The sequence below is a fragment of the Sebastes fasciatus genome, chromosome 24 (assembly GCF_043250625.1).
Source record: "Sebastes fasciatus isolate fSebFas1 chromosome 24, fSebFas1.pri, whole genome shotgun sequence".
NCBI lineage: Eukaryota > Metazoa > Chordata > Actinopteri > Perciformes > Sebastidae > Sebastes > Sebastes fasciatus.
The window spans coordinates 12474078-12497789 of NC_133818.1; the positions used below are offsets into that span (position 1 = coordinate 12474078).

General features: G+C 36.0%; 2 protein-coding genes and 2 long non-coding RNA genes across 6 annotated transcripts; 3 read left to right on the top strand and 1 right to left on the bottom strand.

Moving 5' to 3' along the window:
- Window positions 1-291: 291 nt before the first annotated feature.
- Window positions 292-2862, bottom strand: gemin8 (gem (nuclear organelle) associated protein 8). Its single transcript, XM_074626812.1, has 3 exons — window positions 2703-2862; window positions 1538-1874; window positions 292-1391 (listed from the first exon to the last, which is right to left on the bottom strand). Exons 1-3 carry the CDS (start codon window positions 2703-2705, stop codon window positions 1132-1134), a joined length of 600 nt encoding a protein of 199 aa, XP_074482913.1. The 5' UTR covers window positions 2706-2862; the 3' UTR covers window positions 292-1131.
- On the top strand, window positions 1949-8797 carry LOC141762761 (uncharacterized). The gene is made up of 7 exons (XR_012592889.1): window positions 1949-2673; window positions 3449-3491; window positions 4073-4111; window positions 6872-6959; window positions 7045-7138; window positions 7894-7999; window positions 8140-8797. It is a non-coding gene; the product is annotated as an uncharacterized LOC141762761 (long non-coding RNA).
- Window positions 8798-9049: 252 nt separating this feature from the next.
- Window positions 9050-13996, top strand: LOC141762762 (uncharacterized). Its single transcript, XR_012592890.1, has 5 exons — window positions 9050-9764; window positions 10144-10455; window positions 11551-11653; window positions 11765-11822; window positions 13560-13996. It is a non-coding gene; the product is annotated as an uncharacterized LOC141762762 (long non-coding RNA).
- Window positions 13997-14185: 189 nt separating this feature from the next.
- Window positions 14186-23697, top strand: LOC141762785 (uncharacterized). Of its 3 annotated transcripts, XM_074626844.1 has the most exons (9): window positions 14186-15056; window positions 15192-15500; window positions 15784-15913; window positions 16023-16077; window positions 16223-18251; window positions 18408-18716; window positions 18990-19125; window positions 19241-19295; window positions 19441-21324. In XM_074626844.1, exons 5-9 carry the CDS (start codon window positions 18188-18190, stop codon window positions 19630-19632), a joined length of 756 nt encoding a protein of 251 aa, XP_074482945.1. In that variant the 5' UTR covers window positions 14186-15056; window positions 15192-15500; window positions 15784-15913; window positions 16023-16077; window positions 16223-18187; the 3' UTR covers window positions 19633-21324. The 3 variants fall into 3 exon arrangements, 2 of the variants coding, with proteins under 2 accessions (XP_074482945.1, XP_074482946.1); XR_012592900.1 differs by lacking the exons at window positions 18990-19125; window positions 19241-19295; window positions 19441-21324 and adding exons at window positions 21983-22112; window positions 22358-22391; window positions 22470-23697 and having other exon boundaries at window positions 16223-18722; XM_074626845.1 differs by lacking the exons at window positions 14186-15056; window positions 15192-15500; window positions 15784-15913; ... (4 more) ...; window positions 19241-19295; window positions 19441-21324 and adding exons at window positions 21406-21710; window positions 21983-22112; window positions 22358-22391; window positions 22470-23697.
- Window positions 23698-23712: the final 15 nt, after the last annotated feature.

The following is a 23712-nucleotide window of genomic DNA, read 5'->3' on the forward strand; positions in this document are numbered from 1 at the left end:
CACTGCATAGTTTAAGATTAAACCAGTGGTTTCCAACCTTCTGTACTTTCATGTTCAAGTAGATTTTGAATGCAGGACTTTTACTGTCATGAAGTATTTTTACATTGTTGTTTTGATAGTTTTACTTAAATGAAGTATCAGAGTACCCCTTTCTTTACACTTCCTTTATCAAGTGCAAAAATGTTTCATTTTATTACAATATTTTGGATGTAGAAATGTACAGCCCAAAAGCTTAATCGCAGTAATATAATTAAGAACCAGACCAGAAAGAGGTAAATAAGAAATCAGCACTGACAAATCCAGACTTTATTATAAACAGAATTTATATTAAAATACATATCCTTCAGTCTAAAAAAAAAAAAGGGTGCTGGGTGGTGGCACAAGATAAAAGAGAATAGTCGACGTCCCTCCTGAGAAACCACACGAGTGGCTTTGAAGCCGATGAAATGTCAGAATCAGAGAGGCGCGGTTTAGAAGCAACAACAACAAATCACTCTTCGTGTATGTTGAGAAGTGGAATATCAGACGCAGCCATGCGGGAGCGCCTCTAAATTTGAAACAGAGGAAACGGGGGTTGAAAATGTTTTTGTGGTTAAACTAAGTTGACAGGCATAAGAGGAGCTACTGCAGCATGTAACATCGCCGAGCTGGAGGGTAAACAGAGAGAGATTAGGGGGAAACACGCAGGCACATGTTTGAATATATTTACATCACCTACAGGAGCAGTTTTACTGTACCTCAGCTGACACTCTTTTTTATTCTTGGTGCTTTTCAGTTTTTTGTCCTGAATTCTAGCAAATACAACGGTGGAAGGACAAAAAAAAAACGTAGTGCTCGAGTTAAAAATAACTTTCGGTAAAAAATCCAACAATATTTGTAGCATCAAAATCACAAGTTTTCATTTAGAGCAGCAGCTGACAGGTCAGTGACATTCGCGCCCGGCTAAGCAGAAGCTCAGCTAATTAATGCAACTTTTTTCTGTGCTTAAAATAACTTGTAACCCTCAGCGAACCCACACCATTAGTTCTACATCAGCAGCGTCGACAGCCACAATCCATTACGCGACAAAGCTGCTGTCTCACCAAGAGATCAGAGGAGGGATTTCCTCCAACTCAAAACAGTTTACAGCCTTCACAGTTTCAGCGGGATAACGGGCCAGTACTTGGGCTGTTTGAGGTCACAGTTTCTGTCGAAATTGAGCTGCATCGCCGCCTCCATGGCCATGATCTTGGCCGCGTCCTTGCCGAATAGCTTCTTCATCTCAGCCCCACGTCTCGCGCCGGGTCGCTCCGCGGGAGGGGCTGCGCTGCTTCGCCAGGAGGCGCCGCGCATGTCCTGGTCGGCCGGGACGTAGCTTTCGTGCTGCTCGGCCTCCATCTGCTGCTGCTTCTCTGCAAGGACAAGAAATCTGATTATTTTCAGACACATAGCAGCCAGTCTCTTCACCTTATACTAACTATATCTGATTACATCCCTAAGCTGATGTACTGGTACATTAATGGAGATGGGAGAAGAAACAAATTGGCATTTCTCTTACTCAGCTCCTCTTTGTGTTTCTCCGTCTGGGCGAAGTACTGCCGAAGCTCCTCGCTGATCTCCATGTTGCTGACATCACATTCGATCTCGCTGTCCGAGCTGCTCTCCTCGTCCCCGTCGTCGCTGTCGCCCTCTCCTGCGTTCCAGTCTGCGTAGCGCTGCTGCTGGTGACTGCTGGGACGATGCTCCTGGCTGTAAGCGTGGCCGTAGGCAGCCTCCAAGGCCTTCCGGTAGGCTCGCTTGTGTCTCTGGTGCCAGGCCATAGCCTGCTCGTAGTGCTGCCAGTAGCGGTTGTACACAGGGCTGGAAAACAAGGACTTCACAGTGCTGATGTCCTCCTACCAATGAGACGGATCAGTACAGTTTTTATGCTTGATTTCATATTATTCAATGTGTTTGTTCCATAATTTATTGGGAGTAACATCAGGTGTACAGAAACATACAAATAGAGCACAAATGTAAATGATTGTCCCTCCATATTTTGGTATTTTTCCCCCAAAGCCCCCTCCCACCCAACCCACAGAAAGAAAATAAGAAAAAAAATTAAATTGAATAAATAATAAAAATAAAGTACACATTAACAGTAATAATAATTATAGGATAAATCCCAAACTACAGATAAAATAGGCTGATAAACTTTACCATGTACAAATGAACAATTTAACGGATTGTGGTCATTTCTGTTTACATAAATCAAACTTTGTTACGTCATACAATTTAGCTGATGGAGAGAAATACATCTCATATGCCATAAGTCCATTAAGTCTGCCCAAATATACTACATTCAAATAAAATTAAAGCATATACTACAAAAAATACAAAATACAAGTTTATTTTAATTCTATAAATTATTCAGTGTTTTCATTTAAATTAATGTAAATTTATACTTAAAAAGACCAAAAAAATAATTATATATATTGTCACTAAACTGCACATGACATGTTGACCATTTGAACCATGAATGCATTGAATCAAAGAGAGCAGAGATGTGCAAATGTGCCACTTCCTGAGGACACAACTCTGCACACCTGAATATTCCTACACCCAAACAGGTCCTTAAACGCCTCAGTAAAAGCTCCTCTCTGCTGCAGTAACATCATGACCACCAGTACAGCTTTAGAGAGCAAACTAAACACGGTAAGAGTTCACCTTCTCGGCTGCCTTACCATGACTGAAGAAGCCTGCAGTGGAGTGAATCTTCCTGCTGAAGTATAAAGTGTATTTACAATACTGAACGCCTCTTTATTAGCAACCCTTTACCAAGCCATGTGATGTCTACTTGTTTAGCAGCTCATGGTGCTTCCTGTGAGACAAATTACCCAGAAGCCTTTGAGACACTGCAAAATAGTCAGTGGCTCCACCTTGTGGATGTAGAAGGGAATATACATACACATATACATATATACATCTAGCCTCTTTCAATGCCAAACACACAACCATTATCCACATCACACACACACACACACACATACACACATTCTTCAACCTGCTTTTATCCCCTTGTGTTGTTTTTGTTTTGTTTTTGTACTTTGTTATTTGTCTTTCTCTGTATAATGTATTTTTTTTATATATATATGTCCCTGCATATGTCTTCACATGTTTTGTAATCACTTTATAACACAATAAAAAAAAGAAATAGCTTTAAAGGGTGAAACATGTGTCATTATACAGTTGTAATAAATGGGAGTTGTAGTTTAATACAATTGCCTTTTTTTCAAATGGAAATTGATTTTAATTGTGAGGTTTTAATATCTTACATTTAACCATTTTGGCAGTTTTTAAAAGCATGTCTAATAATAAAAGACCTTGCTTTCTTGGTGCATAGTTTTAGCCTTTAGTTTGCAGTACTGTTCATATCAGTGCCTACCTCTGATGTACAAAATTAATTATGTTTTTTTTCTGTCTGATTTAGGGTGAAGCTGTCAACATGTTCGAACACGCCATGAGGGTCAAAGGTGAATCTCTAAATGTGTCTAAATTAAGTTTTCTTATGTAATTTGGCTGCACATGTACACCATTGTTTTTATTCTAAAATGCTGTTTTCATTATCAGTGTATTGCACTTTGTTCTTGATTCTGTAGCTAAACATTTTGTAAAACCACCACATATTTGTACTTCTGGTTTTAGGTTTTGAATTAACATTATGGGAGCAAGGACATTGTGATATTTCAGGAAGGAGGGGGGGGAGTGTTTGAGTGCTGTGAGACATGTTTGACTGTATATCTGGGTCATGCTGTGGCTTGAGGCTTCAAAGCTTTTAGAGGAAATGCAAAAAGACAGATGTGCCTTTTCAAAATACATCTCCTCCTCCTCTGATGTTTGAATGGACGAGTTAACACAATAGAATAAGTCTTTTCTCGTTTCTAGAACATGGATTTTCTGAAGCATATCATGTATTACTCCCTTGAATACTACCTCAGATTGATGTGTAAATAGTCCGTGTATGCATTAGTACACCCAGTGCATCGTGGATAATAATTCATCATGTATTTCAAAATTGTCCAGGTATACAATGACCTTCTTCTTTCATTTACAGCTAAACTAAAGGGATATGAAATACCATGGATAATGAATGGTAAATATAATTTTTTATATATATATCTACTATTGCATGATGGGTAGTTTCACATTTTATACCTGCTCTTAATTCTTATATTTATATATTCTAATATTATTTTGGTAATTTATTCTATAAATCTGTAATGATGGTGTGAATGTGTTGGTGACTGTTATACTAAAGTTACCAACACCATATATTTATATTTGGGCACAATGATAAAACATATTTATTATTCATCTTTTATACATATCTTTAATATTTGTTAATCATAGTGCTGCCGTGCAATTTTACAATTGAAATAATATTAATGTTCAGTCATTTCCTGCACAAACACTAATAAGAAAACACTTTGTATGTATATTATATTTAAATATTTTACGTCTTTTAGAGTGTCCATTGTAGTTGAAAATGTCACAGTGATTGGTGATGCATGTATTGATACCAGGAGTATCAATATTCAAAGAGATTATAGGTCATACAGTACAATGATGTACAGTATCTACTGCTCCCCCTGCTGGTGGGCCTCATTGTTATTGTGGTGTCTATGCAAACCACATTATTGATTCTTTACAGCAGTGGTTCCCAACTTTTTTCTTTAAAGGACCCCTTCTCTGTCATTGAGTAAACCCCTGACTACGTGACGCAATAACTGCAGGTAGTTTGTGTAAAACGAGCGATTTGGATGGAGCAGATTATTTTCTGTGAATATTTTCCTCATTAACTTTGAATACAATTCTCTCTGTAATGACGGAACCTGCCAATATCAAAAGTAGATTAATAAGTAAATAAATAAATAACTCAATCAATAAATAATGTCATTAAATGTAGGAAAAATAATATTTAAAATAAATATAGCCATTAATTAATTGATCAAATGTGACATAAATTGACATTTCTGTTTTAATTTGCTTCTTTATTTATTTATCTTTGTATTAATTCCATAATTTATTTACTCTTCTGTTTAATTTTGCCTTTTATTTTTTTAGGTATTTATTTGAATTAATTATTAAATGTAATAATTTATTTTTGTTTTTATTTTGTATTTATTCATTCATTTATTTTTGCATTTATTATTTATCTATTTGTTTATTTATTTATTTATGCACCTTTTCTATTTATTTTCAATTCATTTTTAAATTGATTTATTTATGCATGATTAACTTCTTTGCATTTCACTCCTTATTCATTTCCCCAAACTTATTAATGTCTGTACATTTCTTTTTACATTTCTCTATGCATAGAGAAATATGTACATGTAATACAGTATGTATTTTTTTTTTTTTAACAAATTTGCATACTTAATAGGCTTAGACAAATAGACAAATTCAGTGATTTCTTCTCCCCGACACTTGGCCATTGTTCTATGAGCTCTTTTGCTGTTTTAACTGCGTACTTTTCTAATGCAGGACGAGGCTGTTTTAAGTTGTCTTACACCCCTTAAAATCAAAAAGGCTTCTCTGTATCGTATTTGGCTCTTTGCTTTCTAATAGTTAGGCTCCAGAAGTATAACCCATTATTATTTGACACCATCACCAACATTGCAAACAAGCAAGAGTGAGCAGCGCAGAGGAAAAGCCACAACCCCCAGAATACGAGCTGTTATTGACGCAGTAGTTTCTCTTATGTACTTCTCTTCCTTCCTTTTCTTGTCAGAGTAGCTGCTTGTTAAATAACTTTGAGCACCATTTATTTCTCTGTGGCCGGTATAGTAGATGGTGTTCAGCGTCTTCTTGCTGCATTATTAAATAAGTAATTAAATAAATATATTATCAATATCACAAAAATACAAATTAGACTGCTTTATACACACATGATTTTTATGACTGTGGTGCAGGAACACTTGACCAAGTTTCATCCTCCAGTCACTTGAATGTGTTTCAGCATTTAAACCGGAAACTGAAAAGTCATTGTTGGTGTGCATCTACCTGGGTCCATTTCCTGTAAACCTATTTAAATCTGTCTTCTCGTCCTCCATAATGTGACTCTAAAACCACCTCTGCAAACCCACTTACATTACATTTACACTCTAGACGTTCTGCTGGCTCTGTGGTCAACTTACAGTGAAAGCAAGTAGAGGTTAAGTGAGACTTAATATGCGGCCGATGCTTTTAACATCCTTGCATTTAAACTTTAAAAAAACAAACAACTATGTGTATTAAAAATTTAGTAAGTATTAGTTCAAATGAATTAGAGATGCTAATATTTTATGGAGTTACATTTGCGACTTTGTTATGCAATCAAACAGAATAGATTTGTAAAATAAATTTGTGATTAAAAATGTATTAATGCAAAATCAAGAACTTTTGTTTGTGAATCAAAAACTTTTGTAAATCCAAAAGTTTTGTTTGTAGATCCAAAAGTTTTGTTTGTATTTCCGAAAGTTGTGTTTGTTAATATAAAGGTCCCACCGACGAGATCAAGCTCAACAGCAAACTAAACTTTTTGATTTGCATTAACACATTTTTATTCACAAATTAATTTTTACTTGCAATAAAACATTTTCTGATTACAGTGTGGAAAGTTTTGCTCTCAAACCTGTTTCTGTTTGATTGTATCATTAAGACACAAAAGTAACTCCATACTATTTAGACATATTTAGACCGTGGTTAAGGAGCTGTAACACTTAATACTCTGTGCTAATGAGTGGGCGGGGTACCAGTTGATTAAATTATTTAACACAATGCTGTAGGAGGCACACAGAAGAGGAAATCCAATCTGATTCCTCTGTATTCAGTAACAGCCCTTTGACCTCCAGATCTCTTCTCTATGTCTCAGGTGAGAACCTCAGCTTCAGAGTAACACAAGGCGAAGCCCGGAAACAGCAGCTGGACCTCCGTGTAGATCAGTGTGTTCCTGTTTGAAGGTAGGTCTGCACCATCACTCAGCCAGGCCCAACAACTTGTTGATACTCCTTTTATATATTTAAAGCTCATCATTCATTTGTGCAGTCATTTCAGTCATGGTTGCTGAAATGGAGACCAATACCAGGGTTGGCAGCCAGAACCTGCTCCGGTTCTGGGAGGAGATCCCTTCAATGCAAAGGTCAGACTGAAAATAACTGTTTAGTATTAAAGAGGAGTTATCATTTCATGAATTAAGCATGTGTTCTGTGTGAAAAAATGAGTGTTTAGTCATGTTTAACAAAGACACAAAGTGTTGAATATGTCATTCATAAGATGGGATGTTTATATTACTATCTTATACTGGACAGGAGCCTTAAGTAAATTTAAACAAATTATATAACTTAATTTATTTGGGGGTTGGGAATCGCCATTAAGTTTTTTTATTTTTTATTAATATTTGTTATTTTACGGGACATTTATTAATATTGATTAAAAACATTGACATTAATATTATTTATTTTGTATTATATATGTTTTGATTTATGGTTTGTTTTGAACTATGTCATTTTTGTTGTTGTTAATAATTACCGATGCACATATTTAAAACCAATAATATTTGGTCACAAAAAAAATAAGATGGCATATTTATATTACTATCTTATCCTGGACAAAAGCCTTTAGTAAAATTACAAATGTTTCATAACATATATCCTAGTGTATTGAACAGAGATTTATTTGGGAGGTGGGAGTCTCCATTAAGTTTTTTTATATTATTATAATTTTGTATCATTATTTTTTCTTTTGGGGGACATTTATTAATGTTAATATTAAAATTATTTATTTTTTTAATATATATTTTTTGATTTATGTTCCAATGCTTATCTTTAAAACCAATTTAATTTGGTCCCAAAAGAAAAATAAGATGGCAACAAATACAAATACATGTTTTTTCAGACTGGAGTGTCACGTCCTGCAGGATGTGAACTCTGCCCTCAGACTGACGACCAACAACTACAACACGCCGCCGACCGGAAGCGATCATCAGAGGATTCACGCCACGGTTAGTTGTGAGCTTGGTACCAAACTTGTTCATGCTGCTTTCCTGCAATTGTACTGTGATAATAACAATCCAAACTGACTTTTCCTCTGTTTTGAACATATTTCTGACTGTATTCTTAAAGCTTCTGTTGTCATTGTCAGCTCCTGCAGCTGATGGCCCGCAGCAGTCTCCTGGAGCGGAAGCTGGATCAGAGCCTTTGGATCCAGAATTTTTTTATTGTCCTGGTAATAATCTTGACAGCCCTCTGGGGCATCACTCTCTACATCCACTATTCTGTTGGCTATTCTAAATGGACCACGGCTACACACTGAGACAGTTTAGTCATGTGAATATTCAAAGTTTGTGTGAGGTGCCTCATATTTTTACTTGCAACATGAATTCCAGACTCCTGGAAGTTTACATTTTTTGAATTTGTACTTGGATGTTTTATGTCTGGGTGTTTATGGATGAATAGATACTCCAGAGGAAACTAATTTCCCTCTTGAGGACAATAAAGTCAAATCTATCTATCTCGTTCATAAATTTCTTAACCCGGGAAAATAAATTCTGGCCATTCAATTGCTGTCTGGTCTCATATCACATGTAATATATCTAATTTTGATCAGTGTCAAGTCTTCCTTCAAACCAATTTTCTAAGTCATACGTCCTCGGGGCCGGCTTAAAGCATAGGCCATATAAATGGTCGCTTAGGTCGCCACCTTCTGGGGGGCGTTGGTCGCCCTCTTAAAGAAAACTTCAAATACAAAATGCCGTTGGGCGCCCTTCATCATTTTCTGCATTGAGGTATCAAATGAACAAATAGATAAAGAAATACACTTTTCACCTCTGTAGCTCTCGTAGTGAAACTGACTAAACACAATTAAACCAACAATATCAGGGACCAAATGTTTATTTATATTATAATAAATACAGTTTTTTATGAAAATAAAAATCAGAATTTTTGTCTTAAAACCATTGTGATGTCTGATGTGTGTTGCGGTTTACGGGGCTAGGTTTAAGATTCTGGGGGGGTTGAACCCTAACCCTAACATTAGAGCGCCGGCGGCGGCGGTGGGGGCTCTAAATCTGAATTTCGCCTATAAGGCACGACGTACGTCCTTTAACAAGTTCTTGAAAGTCGTCGAATTGCTTAAATTTGAAGAATCAAAGACCTCTGACTCGGTAAGTTTGTCGTCCCATTCCTTCTCTATGATGCTACTGTTGGTTTTATATGTGCAGTATAAACACTGTTTATCCTTTAGGAATGGGGCTTTAGCTGTTTTTCAGTGAAACCAGAGTTAGTTGTGTTGTTTCGACACTGAAGCTACAGTACAGGAGAGTTTCATTACTAATTACAGTAGTCACTCATTTCCTATGGGGTTACTTTTGTGTCTTTATTATGCGGTCAAAGAGAATAGATTTGAGAGCAAAACTTAAAATAAGTTTGTGAATAAAAATGTATTAATGCAAATCCAAAAGTTTTGTTTGCACCACTGCTATTCATAATTGTAACTGGAGTTGGTTTATCCTGAGAAAGAATTATTGCCGGTGAAAAAATCGTATAAATGTCGATGTTTTTGTTGAGAAAAACACTGTAATTTAGGATACTGTAAGTTTAGTTGTAAAGCTCAGAAAAGCTCTAATCGTGTGTGTACAAATAAAGATGCATCCTTGATTTGTTTTTTTGGTGTGTTTTTGCCGCTCCACTGATATAAATCTTATTTTCAGAGACAATACCAGGTCAGGTCCATTTGGCTGATCTGTGTGTGAAATCCCCTGCACTTTGGTGAGCAATTTATTCTTTTCCTTCTATACCTCTTGTATGAGAGAGTCTTAATTTGAACGTACAGAAAGTCTACTTCCTTATTAAGACACGTCCTTATCAGCCCATTGGCTCATATTTAGGTATTGAGGTTAAGGTACCAGTGTAATCTTCCTGTCTTCAGTATAGTTTACTGACATCTCTCTGTGATTATGGATCAGTGGAAACTCTGGCTTGTTCACCTTCTGCCACTGTGTTTGTGTTTTGACCATGAAGGTACCGTACTGGAGCTTTTCATTACACAGTTTATGAGTGTATCAACATTATCCTTCTTATTCTAGTGCAGTCATTTACTGTATGTGTAAATAAAACTAAGCCATTCAAAGTCTCTTTTCCATTGCAGTGACTCATGTGATAACCACTGGGAGAGAGCCGTATGTTGCTCCACTATGCTCCACTGAATCCCTGCGTAAGAACGCACTGGTTTATTGTAAGATCAGCAGAGAAAGGAGCCTGGGAGAACACTGTTTACTGATGTATCAACATGGACGGAACTTTGTGCCCGAATGTGACCCCAGGTTCACTATTATGACGGTGAATCAGACTGTATTTCTTCACCTGGCCAGTTTAACACCAGTGGATAGTGGGAGCTACACCTGTCGGTGTCCATTTCCCGATGGAGCAGATCTTCTCCATCTCAAGATCACTGTGAAAGGTACATTTATTTTCTTGCTTTTATGTTTCAAACTTTATGCATTTCTGTCAGTGTGAAGTGAAGGATTTCAGTAGCATGATAAACATTTAACTTTGGTAATATAAGCTGAATTTAAAAAACTAAAGGGGATACACTACAGGTGAATAGGGTAAACAGTTTAACTAATAGATATCACCATGAAACTTCTCCAGTTGATTACTCACATTAAGACAATTATTTTTTGTATTACAAGTTTTCTGACATTTTATGTTTAAATATGCAAATGATGCATTATCTTATTAAATATGCGCTAATTTTCATACATTTCCAGAACAGAAATCCGAGCATCGGATAAAGCCAGGTTCAATTCTTGTTGACATATTAGAGTCAGACGTTTTTACTGTGGGAATTTTGGACATATCTTTGTATCACTCCAGAAAATACTGTCAACAGCTATTTAAAAAAATCTATTTTCTCCATGTTTTTAGGAATTAAATGTTCTATAAATTAGGCTATGAATAATATATGAACAAACCCCTCTGTAAAAATCTTCAGAATATAGATAGGAATGAAAGTGGAAAGTTTAGTGTATGAGTGGTACTGAAGTGGAGATTTCTGGCTCACAGTATGAGAAAATTTGAGAAAGCTTTAAAGATATGTATTGTAAAAATGTCATATATTTTCAAGACACTACAAGTGGATAGGGTAAAAAAAATTTAACTAATAGATATCACCATGAAACTTCCCCAGTTGATAACTGACATTAAGGACATTATTTTCTGTATTACAAGTTTTCTAAAATGTATGTTTAAATATTCAAATGAGGCATTATCTAATGGTAACTTTTTGTTAATTTAGGAGAAATCTACAGACACAAATAGACAAAGTAGTAAAATAAACACCCTAATGTGTATTTTGGATATTTTCTTTCCACTAGTCTGAAAAAAAAAACATGTTACGGAACATAATAGTCCAAAATCTCAAAATGTTTTGCGCATACTGTCTCCCCTTAATAATGTAAAAATGTCAAATTTAGGCTTTATGTTGAATGAACAAATATTCTGCTTCAGTATCAATGTGGAAGGTAAATGTTTTGTATTGTTTTTTGTCTTGAAGAGCCCATCAGTTGGATATTGATCACCTCTACTGTGATTGGTTTTGTGTTCATCATTGTAACTGGCGTTGTCCTTGGACATATCCTGAGAAAAAAACGTTGCAGGTGAGAAACTCTTACTGACTGAGAGCTTTAAACTTGGTAAAATAATGCAGTTTTAATGTTGAATAAATAATTGTAATTTTGGTATTTGTATTTTCCACTTCTTATTTGCAGATACAATACAAGGTCAGGAGCAACAGAGTTACCTGTCTGTGAAACCCCCGTCTCTTTGGTAAGCCACGTATAATTTTGTACCTTTTAAATGTATATAATAATATAAAAAGACATATAATTTTACATTTAAGGCATTTAGCCTAAGCCTTTTTATTTTATTTGAAGAAATGGGTCACATGCAGACAGGAAACGAGGAAATGAGAGGGAGTTTGCAGCATACAATACAGTTTGTGTCTTAACCACACGGCCACCACAGCGCCTCTAAGCTGATGCGAATGGGAGGGGGTTAGATAATGCACTTTGCAACAGTTAAAGAAGCCTTTTGTTGCAGTCCTGTGACCTTTAATTGACATACACAGTGGTGGAGGACGTATAATGAACTAATGATTATTTTCATTATGGATTCATAAAAATAGTGACACTTTCACAATGTTTGTTTTGTCCAACCAATAGTACAGACCTCAACATTATTAAAAGATAATTACAAGTAAAAGGAGAAAATCCTCACATTTTTGCATGAAAAATGACTAAAACAATTATCAAAATAGTTGCCGTAAATTTTCTAAATCAATTAATCAACTAATTGTTTCAGCTCTAATTGTATATATTGTGAGGCACAGTAATTTATAACAAAGTGTCATATTTTATTTTAAGTTTTTCACATGTTTTTAAGCAAAAATCTTCATTTGTAAAGTAACTAAAGCTGTCAAATAAACATAGTAGAGGAAAAAGTACAGTATTTTCCTCTGAGTTATAGTGGAGTAGAAGTATAAAGTGGACAGACAATACTCTAGTAAAGTACCTCAGAGTTGTTCTTAAGTACAATTTGAGTGAATGTACTAGTTACATTCCACCACTGCAGAAGAGGTTTGCTAGGAGAAAATACACTTTATATTACACTTGTTTAGTACAAGGTAGCGCTCGTGTTTCCAGAATAACCTACTTTAGTGGGGACATATCATGAAAAACTCACTTTTTCAGCACTTGTTCACATCCAATTGGATATCTCAAACACCGTTCGTAGCTATACCTACGAAAAGTAATGCACTATAATTCGTATGTAATCCACGTAATGATGAACCAGGAAGTATAAAGAGCGGCAAATGTCGTACAAGGAGGAGGTCAGGGTGGATGGGTGGGTCAAAAAACAGCAGACTTTCGCCCAGGAGACCGCTGTTGGTGCCCCGTGTGAGTCACATAATTTCCGCACTTAAGTTACGCCACTTCCGTAGTTATTTTAACCCAATTGTTGACTTATTTCTCACGTAAATGCCTGTAATGAGCATAAATTGACACGTGTTGCTGAATATAGTCATAGGAGAACGCACAAAAAATGAGGAATAACTTTTCATATGATGTAAATACAAACCATTGTATGAGAATATGTTTGAATAAGAACAACCCAGTCCGTTTTTTTGGTGGGCTGCTTAGATCAGAAAACATGTGATTCAACAAGCCATTCAGGTTTGGCCCCCCTTTCCTATGTCACATGCAGGCACATTAGAATATACCGCCCACAGCTTGAAAACTACATTTGCATAGGTGCACTATCAGAGCAAGCCAATCAGAGCAGACTGGGCTTTTTAAAGAGACATGCGCTAAAACGGAGCGTTTCAGACAGAGGGTGAATACAGGTATATTCAGACAGACAGGATGAGAAAAATAAAGTGTTTTTTGAACATTAAAACATGTAAACATGTTCTAATAGAAACCCAAAGTACAAGTATGAACCTGAAAATGAGCATGATATGTCCCCTTTAAAACATGATGCAGTAAGATTTTGATGTTTTCATAGGTCCCAGATGACCCCTACACAAGCCTTCAGCAGCCAGAGAATGATCTCTACCAGACTATGTCCCCAGGGCACCGTCAACACGACACCAAGAAGAATTCAGCCAGCAACAACATAGTGACTGATCATTTGGATGATCAGGAAATAGATGGTGGAGAACGTTGGGAAATCTATGAAAACATTTGAATCAAAAAATCAAGATAACATGACTGTATGACTGCATAATAAGTTGACTTTTTTTTTTTACTTTCATTGAGACAATATTGTCCAACAATAATACGTCTGGATGTTAACAAAACAACATTGATTCTTTAAACTTGTTCATGAGAAGGATTATAGTTTGTTGATGGATTTTTTTAGTAAAGACACAGAAGACTAATGCTTTAACTTGCGTGTAAATGCTGCATCACGTCGTGTCTTATAGGATCTGAAAAGCTGTGTTTTGTCCCTATCTAGATGTCTGTAAATCAGAGGATTTTTATTTATTTTTTGAGTTAAATCAACTTCCCAGTAGGAACACTTAAATAGCCCTCATTTAAATCATTATGTCCTAAAAGTTGTAAAATAAACTAACAGCTGAATCCAGAGTTATTTTCCTCCGCATTATGAGCGTGCATCAGACCCACGGTACTGCACCGCCCTAAACATATGACATATCCGGCTTACTGCTAGCTGTATGCAGCTGTAATAATTGATATATTGGCTGTAATTCACCACTTTTATTATCTTTTAATACACTAATGGGCTGTATGCTGCAAGCCTGTACCGTGGTGGATGCATTAACGTCTCTGTTCCCATTCAACCGGCTATCGGCCGGTAGCTAGTAGCGCTAGTAGCATGACATCAACAGAATTTAATGTAGTTGTAGGCTATATACTAACACGTAGGACACCAACCTCTTGGGGTCTATTGGACTTTGACATGAAAAAGTTTGAGATTGCTCTCAAAACCTGTGTGCTGGATTTTTCTAACTTCCATAAGTAAGTAAATAGTTATAATAGTATGCAAATTTATAATATTTTTTATTGTTCAACACAGGCCATGTCAGTAGAGACTTTAAAATGATGACAATAGAATAGAAATAATTTTGTTTTGTACGTCACTTTGTAGGCGGACATTTAACTGGCGTCATTATTGTAGGCGATAAGATATTTATAGTAGCTGAAGCTCTGCTAGGACGCTTTGAATTCTGCAAATTGCTGCTTTTACCGAAGATACTATAACAACTAAGCATCAAAGACCTTTTATGATGCAAAGGTTATATAAGGTTAAAATAGTGTCTTAACTTTAAAACAGAAGTAGTCTTGTCTTGCATTTCCTTTTTTGGTCATTTCCCCACCAGCTCAAGGTATTGTAGGTTTGATGTCAGTGTTTGCCCTCCCCCCTTCACTATAGATTACAGACTGCAACACAGTTGTTCAGACCTCTCGGCCATCATGTATCGATTGACACTGTGTTATCTTCTGCTTCTGCCTCTGTCTTTGTGTTTTGACGATGAAGGTACAGTACAGGAGCTTTTCTTTACATATAATTTATGTTAAGTCAGTCAGTTTTTGCAGTTTGTTCGAATAATGAGTCGTCTGTTTCCTAATTTTGGATTCTTTTTTTTGCTAACTCAGACTGTATTGTTTGCAGTGACTCTAGTGAAAACCATTCGAAGAGAACCAGATGCCACTCCAATATGCAGCAATGCAAATCTGAGTACCATCCTGCTTATAGTGTGTAAGATCAGACCAGAAAAGAGTGGAGAAGAGTGTCGTCTGCAGTATCAATATGGACGGGGCTTTGTGCACGAATGTGACTCCAGATTCACACTTATGATGGAGAATCAGACTGTGTTTCTCCACCTGACCAGTTTAACACCAGTAAATAGTGGGACGTACACCTGTGAGTGTTCACATACAGCTGGAACAGATTTCCTCCATCTTAATATCACTGTGGAAGGTAAATGTTTGGTTTATTTTGTGTTTTCACGAGAATTTGTAGATGAAATTTCAGCTGTTTCAATTTAAGGAACACAAAGTGTAGAATAGTTATGTTTTTAAGTCTGTTTTTTATATTCAAAGCTGTGCTCATAATGCCTGTAGATGTAAAAATGAAGATTTCACAAGTTTAATGAAATATGTGATTATATAAATTGTTTTAAATAAATTATAATGTATTCTATTTGCAGGAGATATCAGTTATAAAATATTAATATTCAACTTTTTTCTTTACAATGTTTTAGAGGAGGAAGTCACCAGCACGTCAATTCTCATTATTTATTCTTTTTGGATCGTTGTAGCTAAAGTAACTATACTAACTATCATTATAACTGGAGTTATCTTCGGGTTTGTCTGCAGAAGAATACGTCATGGGTGAGCGATTATATTAAGAAGATTTCTAGAAGATAAGCTTAGTCCTACCTTTATTTTTCCATGTATGTGTTGTATTTGGTGATCCACTGATCACTCTTCTTATTTAAAGCTGCTCAAGGCCGACCGCATCTGGATCATCTGTATGTGAAACTCCCGGCTCTTTGGTGAGTAATGTAATCTTATGTTCTGCATCTTTAAACTCCGAAAGAAGACAGTTAAATGTTTGCAGTCATACATACACATATCTCAACTATTGTTCAACATAATTTAGTTTTAAAACATGATGCATCATGATTTATTTTTTTCCAGGACAAAGATGATCCAGATGACCCTGATGACCCTGATGACCCTTACACAAGCCTCCAGCATCCAGAGAGTGATCTCTACCAAACTATCTCAAATTTAGCCAGCAGCAGGCCTATCGTGACGGCCTGCTTGAACAACCAGGAAATAGATGGAAGAGAGGCCGATCCAAGTTGTGAAATCTATGAAAACATTTAAACCAAATATCAAGATAATATAACTGTAATATGTGGATGTTCTTGACTTATTGAGATGGTAGGCTACTTTTGTGTCTTTGTTATGCAATCAAACAGAACAGGTTTGACAGCAAAACTTGCCACACTGTAATCAAAAAATGTTTTATGCAAGTAAAATAAAATGTATTGATGCAAATCCAAAAGTTTTGTTTGCTGCTGAGCTTAGGACGTGTGCAGGACCTTTAGATTTGCAAACAAAACTTTTGGATATACAAACAAAACTTTAAGATTAGCAAACAAAACTTTTTGATTTGCAAAAGTTTTTGATTCGCAAACAAAAGTTTTTGATTTGAATAATACTTTTTTAATCACAAATCTTATTTTATTTGCAAAAAAAATGTTTTGATTGAAGTGGGGCAACTTTTGCTCTCAGACCTATTCTATTTGATTGCACAATAAAGATGCAAATGTAATCCATAGGCTACTGAGCATATTTAGCCTTCATTTCTTTGAAATATCCAAATTAATAAATATTTATGTAAAGATTTTAGCTTAAAGCAAAAGCTAATAGTTATACTTTTCTTGTCACTTTGTTCAATATGGATCATTATTATGTGTCATCTGTCAGATAGGTATATCCTGATCATTTTTAGCCTCAACACTCCCATTTCTTTTAAATTTTTGCTGGGTGTGGTTAGTTTGTTCATAAATGTTCTGTCAAGAAATGCAATAACGTTTTTCAAAATATAAATCCTCTTGTAGGACTAGTTCATTTCTTTTAACACACGTTTTTGTTTGGTCTTTCTGATTGTCACAATAATGTCAAGATAACGTCCTTAAACTATACAAGAGAAGGGTTTGGGGTCTTTTGGCCATGATTTCTACAATATTGATTATAAGTGATTAATTATTGGAAAATCCAGTCGTTACAACTGCATAACTGTAATCAAAGATTCAATATCCCAAAAGCTTGTAATACTTACAGTCACATGAACTAGTCTACAGTTTGGTTCTTCACGTGAACAGAGCTAATTCACTTGCATGAAGTGAGATGTGTTTTTGTCACTTACAACAGTGCTTTACGCTGACGACACAGTGGTTTCCTTGTGAAAGAGGTGAGAGAGCTGCTGAGACCATGCTGCGATTTTATTTTTGAACACACATAATTAGTTTTGAGTTGAGGCCTTTCTGATTGTCACAATAATGTCAAGATAACGTCCTTAAAACTATACAAGAGATGGTCTTTTGGCCACAATTTGTACAATGTTTATTACAAATGAGAATTTCACAATAAAATGCAGTCATTGCAACTGCATAATTGCATAATTTAATTTGCATGACGCAAGATACAGTATGTTTTTGTCACTTAGAACAGTGCTATACCGTATGCAGACGACGCAGTATTTCCCGTATGAACGAGGCGAGAGAGCTGCTGAGACCCTGCTGCTTTCTATTCACGGCTCAGGTCTCTAAATATGTGATTACCACTTTCAGCATGTTGTGTGACGTACGACTAGTGCAATACTTAATTTTGGTTGCAGCTCAAACTGACCTCATGCTTCATGATTTGACACCTTATTGTGGACACGTATAACACAGGCACATGAGAAGTTTTTGATGATATGAGTGTTAATACGAATGCAGAAGCTTCTGTAGCAGCACTTTGTAGTTCACACCAGCTCGTACTGTACCTCTATGAGAGTTTCAGGTTTAGGTAGCCAGAGTGTGTCCTCCTACCTTCAGTACAGGATATACAGTACTGCTCACTGCCGGCAGCAGTTGCTTCTTGACCAATATGGCAAAATGGAAACTGTGCTTTATCCTGCTTCTGATGCTGACTGTGTGTTTTGCAGGCAAAGGTAATGTACAGAAACTAATTCACATAATGTGAAATTCATGCTAGTTGTTTTTAAACAATTTCTGTCATTTTTTTGTGTCATTAAAATGTGATTTAATATTCACAAAATGCAAAAATACAGCAATCGCTACAGTATCTCAGACTGTATTGTTTGCAGTGACTCTAGTGAAAACCATTGGGAGGGAACCAGATGCCACTCCAATATGCAGCAATGCAAATCTGAGTACCATCATAGTTATAGTGTGTAAGATCAGACCAGAAAGGAGCGGAGAAGAGTGTCGTCTGCAGTATCAACATGGAGGGGGCTTTGTGCACGAATGTGACTCCAGATTCACACTTATGATGGAGAATCAGACTGTGTTTCTCCATCTGACCAGTTTAACACCAGTGGATAGTGGGATGTACAACTGTGAGTGTTCACATCGTGATGGAACAGATACTCTCCATCTTAATATCACTGTGGAAGGTAAATGTTTGGTTTATTTTGTGTTTTCACAAGAATTTGTAGAAGAAATTTCAGCTGTTTCAATTTAAGGAACACAAAGTGTAGAATAGTTATGTTTTTAAGTCTGTTTTTTTATATTCAAAGCTGTGCTCATATAATGCCTGTATAATAAAAATGCAGATTTCACAAGTTAAATGAAATATGTGATTATATAAATTGTTTTAAATAAATGATAATGTATTCTATTTGCAGGAGATATCAGTTATAAAATATTAATATTCAACTTTTTTCTAGACAATATTTTAGAGGAGGAAGTCAACAGCACGTCTACAATAGTAGACATCTATTCTTTTTGGATCGTTGTAACTATAGTAACTATCGTTATAACTGGAGTTATCTTCGGGTTTGTCTGCAGAAGAATACGTCATGGGTGAGCGATTATATTAAGAAGATTTCTAGGAGATAAGCTTCGTCCTACCTTTATTTTTCTATGTATGTGTTGTATTTGGTGATCCACTAACTCTGATCACTCTTCTTATTTAAAGCTGCTCAAGGCCGACCGCATCTGGATCATCTGTATGTGAAACTCCCGGCTCTTTGGTGAGTAATGTATTCTTATGTTCTGCACCTTTAAACTCCGAAAGAAGCCAGTTTAATGTTTGCAATCATACATACACATATCTCAACTATTGTTCAACATAATTTAGTTTTAAAACATGATGCATCATGATTTATTTTTTTATAGGACAAAGATGACCCAGATGACCCTGATGACCCTGATGACCCTTACACAAGCCCCCAGCATCCAGCGAGTGATCACTACCGAACTATCTCAAATTCAGCCAGCAGCAGGCCTATCGTGACGGCCTGCTTGAACAACCAGGAAATAGATGGAAGAGTGGCCGATCCAAGTTGTGAAATCTATGAAAACATTTAAACCAAATATCAAGATAATATAACTGTAATATGTGGATGTTCTCGACTTACTGAGATGGTAGGCTACTTTTGTGTCTTTGTTATGCAATCAAACAGAAAAGGTTTGACAGCAAAACTTGCCACACTGTACTCAAAAAATGTTTTATGCAAGTAAAATAAATCTGTGAATAAAAATGTATTGATGCTTTTGCTCTCAGACCTATTCTATTTGATTGCATAATAAAGACGCAAATGTAACTCCATAGGCTACTGAGCATATTTAGCCCTCATTTCATTGAAATATCAAAATTAATACATTTTTATGTAAAGACTTTAGCTTAAAGCAAATGCTAATAGCTATACTTTTCTTGTCAGTTTGTTCAATATGGATCATTATTACGTGTCATCTGTCAGATAGGTATATTCTGATAATATTTAGCCTCAACACCCCCATTTCTTTTAAATTTTTGCTGGGTGTGGTTAGTTTGTTCATAAATGCGCTGTCAAGAAATGCAATAACGTTTTTCAAAATATAAATCCTCTTGTAGGACTATTTCATTTCTTTTAACACACGTTTTTGTTTGGTCTTTCTGATTGTCACAATAATGTCAAGATAACGTCCTTAAAACTATACAAGAGAAGGGTTTGGGGTCTTTTCGCCATGATTTCTACAATATTGATTATAAGGGATTAATTATCGGAATATTCAGTCGTTACAACTGCATAACTGTAATCAAAGATTCAATATCCCAAAAGCTTGTAATACTTACAGTCACATGAACTAGCCTACAGTTTGTTTCTTCACGTGAACAGAGCTAATTCACTTGCATGAAGTGAGATGTGTTTTTGTCACTTACAACAGTGCTTTACGCTGACGTCACAGTGGTTTCCTTGTGAAAGAGGTGAGAGAGCTGCTGAGACCATGCTGCGATTTTATTTTTGAACACACATAATTAGTTTTGAGTTGAGGCCTTTCTGATTGTCACAATAATGTCAAGATAACGTCCTTAAAACTATACAAGAGATGGTCTTTTGGCCACAATTTGTACAATGTTTATTACAAATGAGAATTCCACAATAAAATGCAGTCATTGCAACTGCATAATTGCATAATTTAATTTGCATGACGCAAGATACAGTATGTTTTTGTCACTTAGAACAGTGCTATACCGTATGCAGACGACACAGTGGTTCCCTTGTGAACGAGGCGAGAGAACTGTTGAGACCCTGCGGCTTTCTATTCACGGCTCAGGTCTCTAAATATGTGATTACCACTAAAGCAAACATGTCCGTTTCAGCATGTTGTGTGACGTACGACTAGTGCAACACTTAATTTTGGTTGCAGCTCAAACTGACCTCATGCTTCATGATTTGACACCTTATTGTGGACACGTATAACACAGGCACATGAGAAGTTTTTGATGATGCAGAAGCTCCTGTAGCAGCACTTCCTAGTTCACACCAGCTCGTACTGCACCTCTATGAGAGTTTCAGGTTTAGGTAGTCAGAGTGTGTCCTCCTACCTTCAGTACAGGATATACTTCTCACTGTCGGCAGCAGTTGCTTCTTGACCAATATGGCAAAATGGAAACTGTGCTTTGTTCTGCTTCTGATGCTGACTGTGTGTTTTGCAGGCAAAGGTAATGTACAGAAACTAATTCACATTATGTGAAATTCATGCTAGTTGTTTTTAAACAATTTCTGTAATTTTTTAGTGTCATTAAAATGTGATTTAATATTTACAAAATGCAAAAATACAGCAATCGATATCTCAGACTGTATTGTTTGCAGTGACTCTAGTGAAAACCATTGGAAGAGAACCAGATGTCACTCAAATATGCAGCAATGCAACACTGAGTACCATCATGGTTATAGTGTGTAAGATCAGAACAGTAAGGAGCGGAGAAGAGTATCGTCTGCAGTATCAATATGGACGGGACTTTGTGCCCGAATGTGACTCCAGATTCACACTTAAGATGGAGAATCAGACTGTGTTTCTCCATCTGACCAGTTTAACACCAGTGGATAGTGGGACCTACAACTGTGAGTGTTCACATCGTGATGGAACAGATACTCTCCATCTTAATATCACTGTGAAAGGTAAATTATGCATTTTTCTCTCATACTTTAGCTAAATTTAAGCTACCGTGCTATAACTATTTGTATTGTTAACATAGTAGTATGATACCTGTACTTATAGTTTAAAGGTTCATAAAAGCATGCATTAATTAAGCTTACAAAAGTCTGTTTGTTTGTCTTTGATTTGCAGATTTTAGTAATACAATATTTCCTATGTACAGCAGACAGCAGCCTCTTATAGCTTCTTTACAAACAGAGCAAGCACCTGTCATTTTTCTGATTATTTCTTTTAGATGTTTCAGAGGAGGAAGACACCAGCAGTTCAACACAAATGCCGATTCAAGAGGCTTTAATCGTTGTAACTATAGTCATCATTGTAGCTGCAGTTATCTCCGGGTTTATCTACATAAGTATACGTCAAGGGTGAGAGACTGCTATCATATTCATAACTATTTTTAGGAATGCTTCATAAGTGAAGTGATATTATTTATATGTTTAAATGACTTAAAAAGGCAGTCGTAAATATGAAAATCTTGACTTTCAGTTCCATATGAAGTAAAGAAGGAAGACACTGCCTTTCATTTCCTGTCCTATCTCTAACAACAGACAATACAGAGTGAACACGCATTAAGATTCATTACTAATGATATTGTTGTTTGACCCAACAGACAACCAGAGCCACCGAGCAGTCTTCCAAACACGGTACAGAAACATCTTATTCATTTATGTGCTTCATTTAACTTACTACTTAATGCTAAATATAAAAATGTCTTTCTGCAGGAGCCAGAAGACATCGAGCCGTACAGTATCTTCATACAGAGAGACAATGGGCTTTATTCAACTACCAGAATGCATGTCTGTAACACTAACACTGATAATTCAAGCATGTCTACCACAGTGGCCACACATTGAAGGAAGTTGAAGAGATCCAATAATACTGTATAAGTGAAATGGGACCTGTTGTCCACAAGGTGGCACTCTTTTGCTTTGTGACAACTTGTGTATTTCACTCTATGTGATGTGACCGTTATTTTTAATTAAAGTAATATAATATAGTTATCATTGTAGCAAGGTAGTGATGCTTTTAATTATTATCCACAATAATACGCTTGCTTTGTTTTTGTGTGTATGCATCTTCTGCCAATGCAAGAAAGACTTTTATGATTGTTATGGATAATAAATCCTTAAACATTTGCTCAACATAGCTGATTTACAGTGCATGAATTAAAGAAATTATAATTATAAGCCTCTGATTGTTACCATCTTTTATTTATAGCATTGTTTAGAAGGATTAATGTGGTTTCTATATGAATGCTGATCTTGGATTATGGCACAAATGTACACACTGTACACTCAATTAAGGGAAGAAATATTGCTCCTTTAAATATACATTGTAAAATCTGACAAGTTAATCTGACCCTAAAAAATCTAGGTAATCTATTGCTTTGAAAAAGGTAATTAAATATAACTATTAGTCTTAAGTTCGGTTTACTTTATATCTACTTGTTAAGTTTACTTACATTTTGTTGTAATTACTTCATTTTCTGAAGTTGTTCCAACTTAAAAATGTCACGTGTAATTAGCTTGTACTTTGCAGGGGGGTTGCCAGGCAATCAGAGGGCTGACACACAGAGATAGACAACCACCCACGCTCACATTCAAACCTACAGGAAACCTAGGGTCAGGTCAAAGGATATGACTCATGAAATATTTCTCATACCAGACGTGGTTGCTAACTCGTGGATATTGGTAAGACAAGAGGAACTAGATAAACAGTCAGTGACGGTGGCATTCAGATGTTTATCAAATCAGTAGGGCTCACCCATTATTAACTATTATGTATTAATAATAAGTGTTAAATCCTTCTTAAAGTGACCCTTAATTCTTTCTTCCAGACACAACTGGACTCTGTAATCAGGAAAATATAACTTTTAAAACCAAGAAAACTGAAGTTGTTTTGCGACTGACTGGCTGACTGACTGACTGGCTGACTGTGACAACTGCTGTACAGAGAAGTGGAACA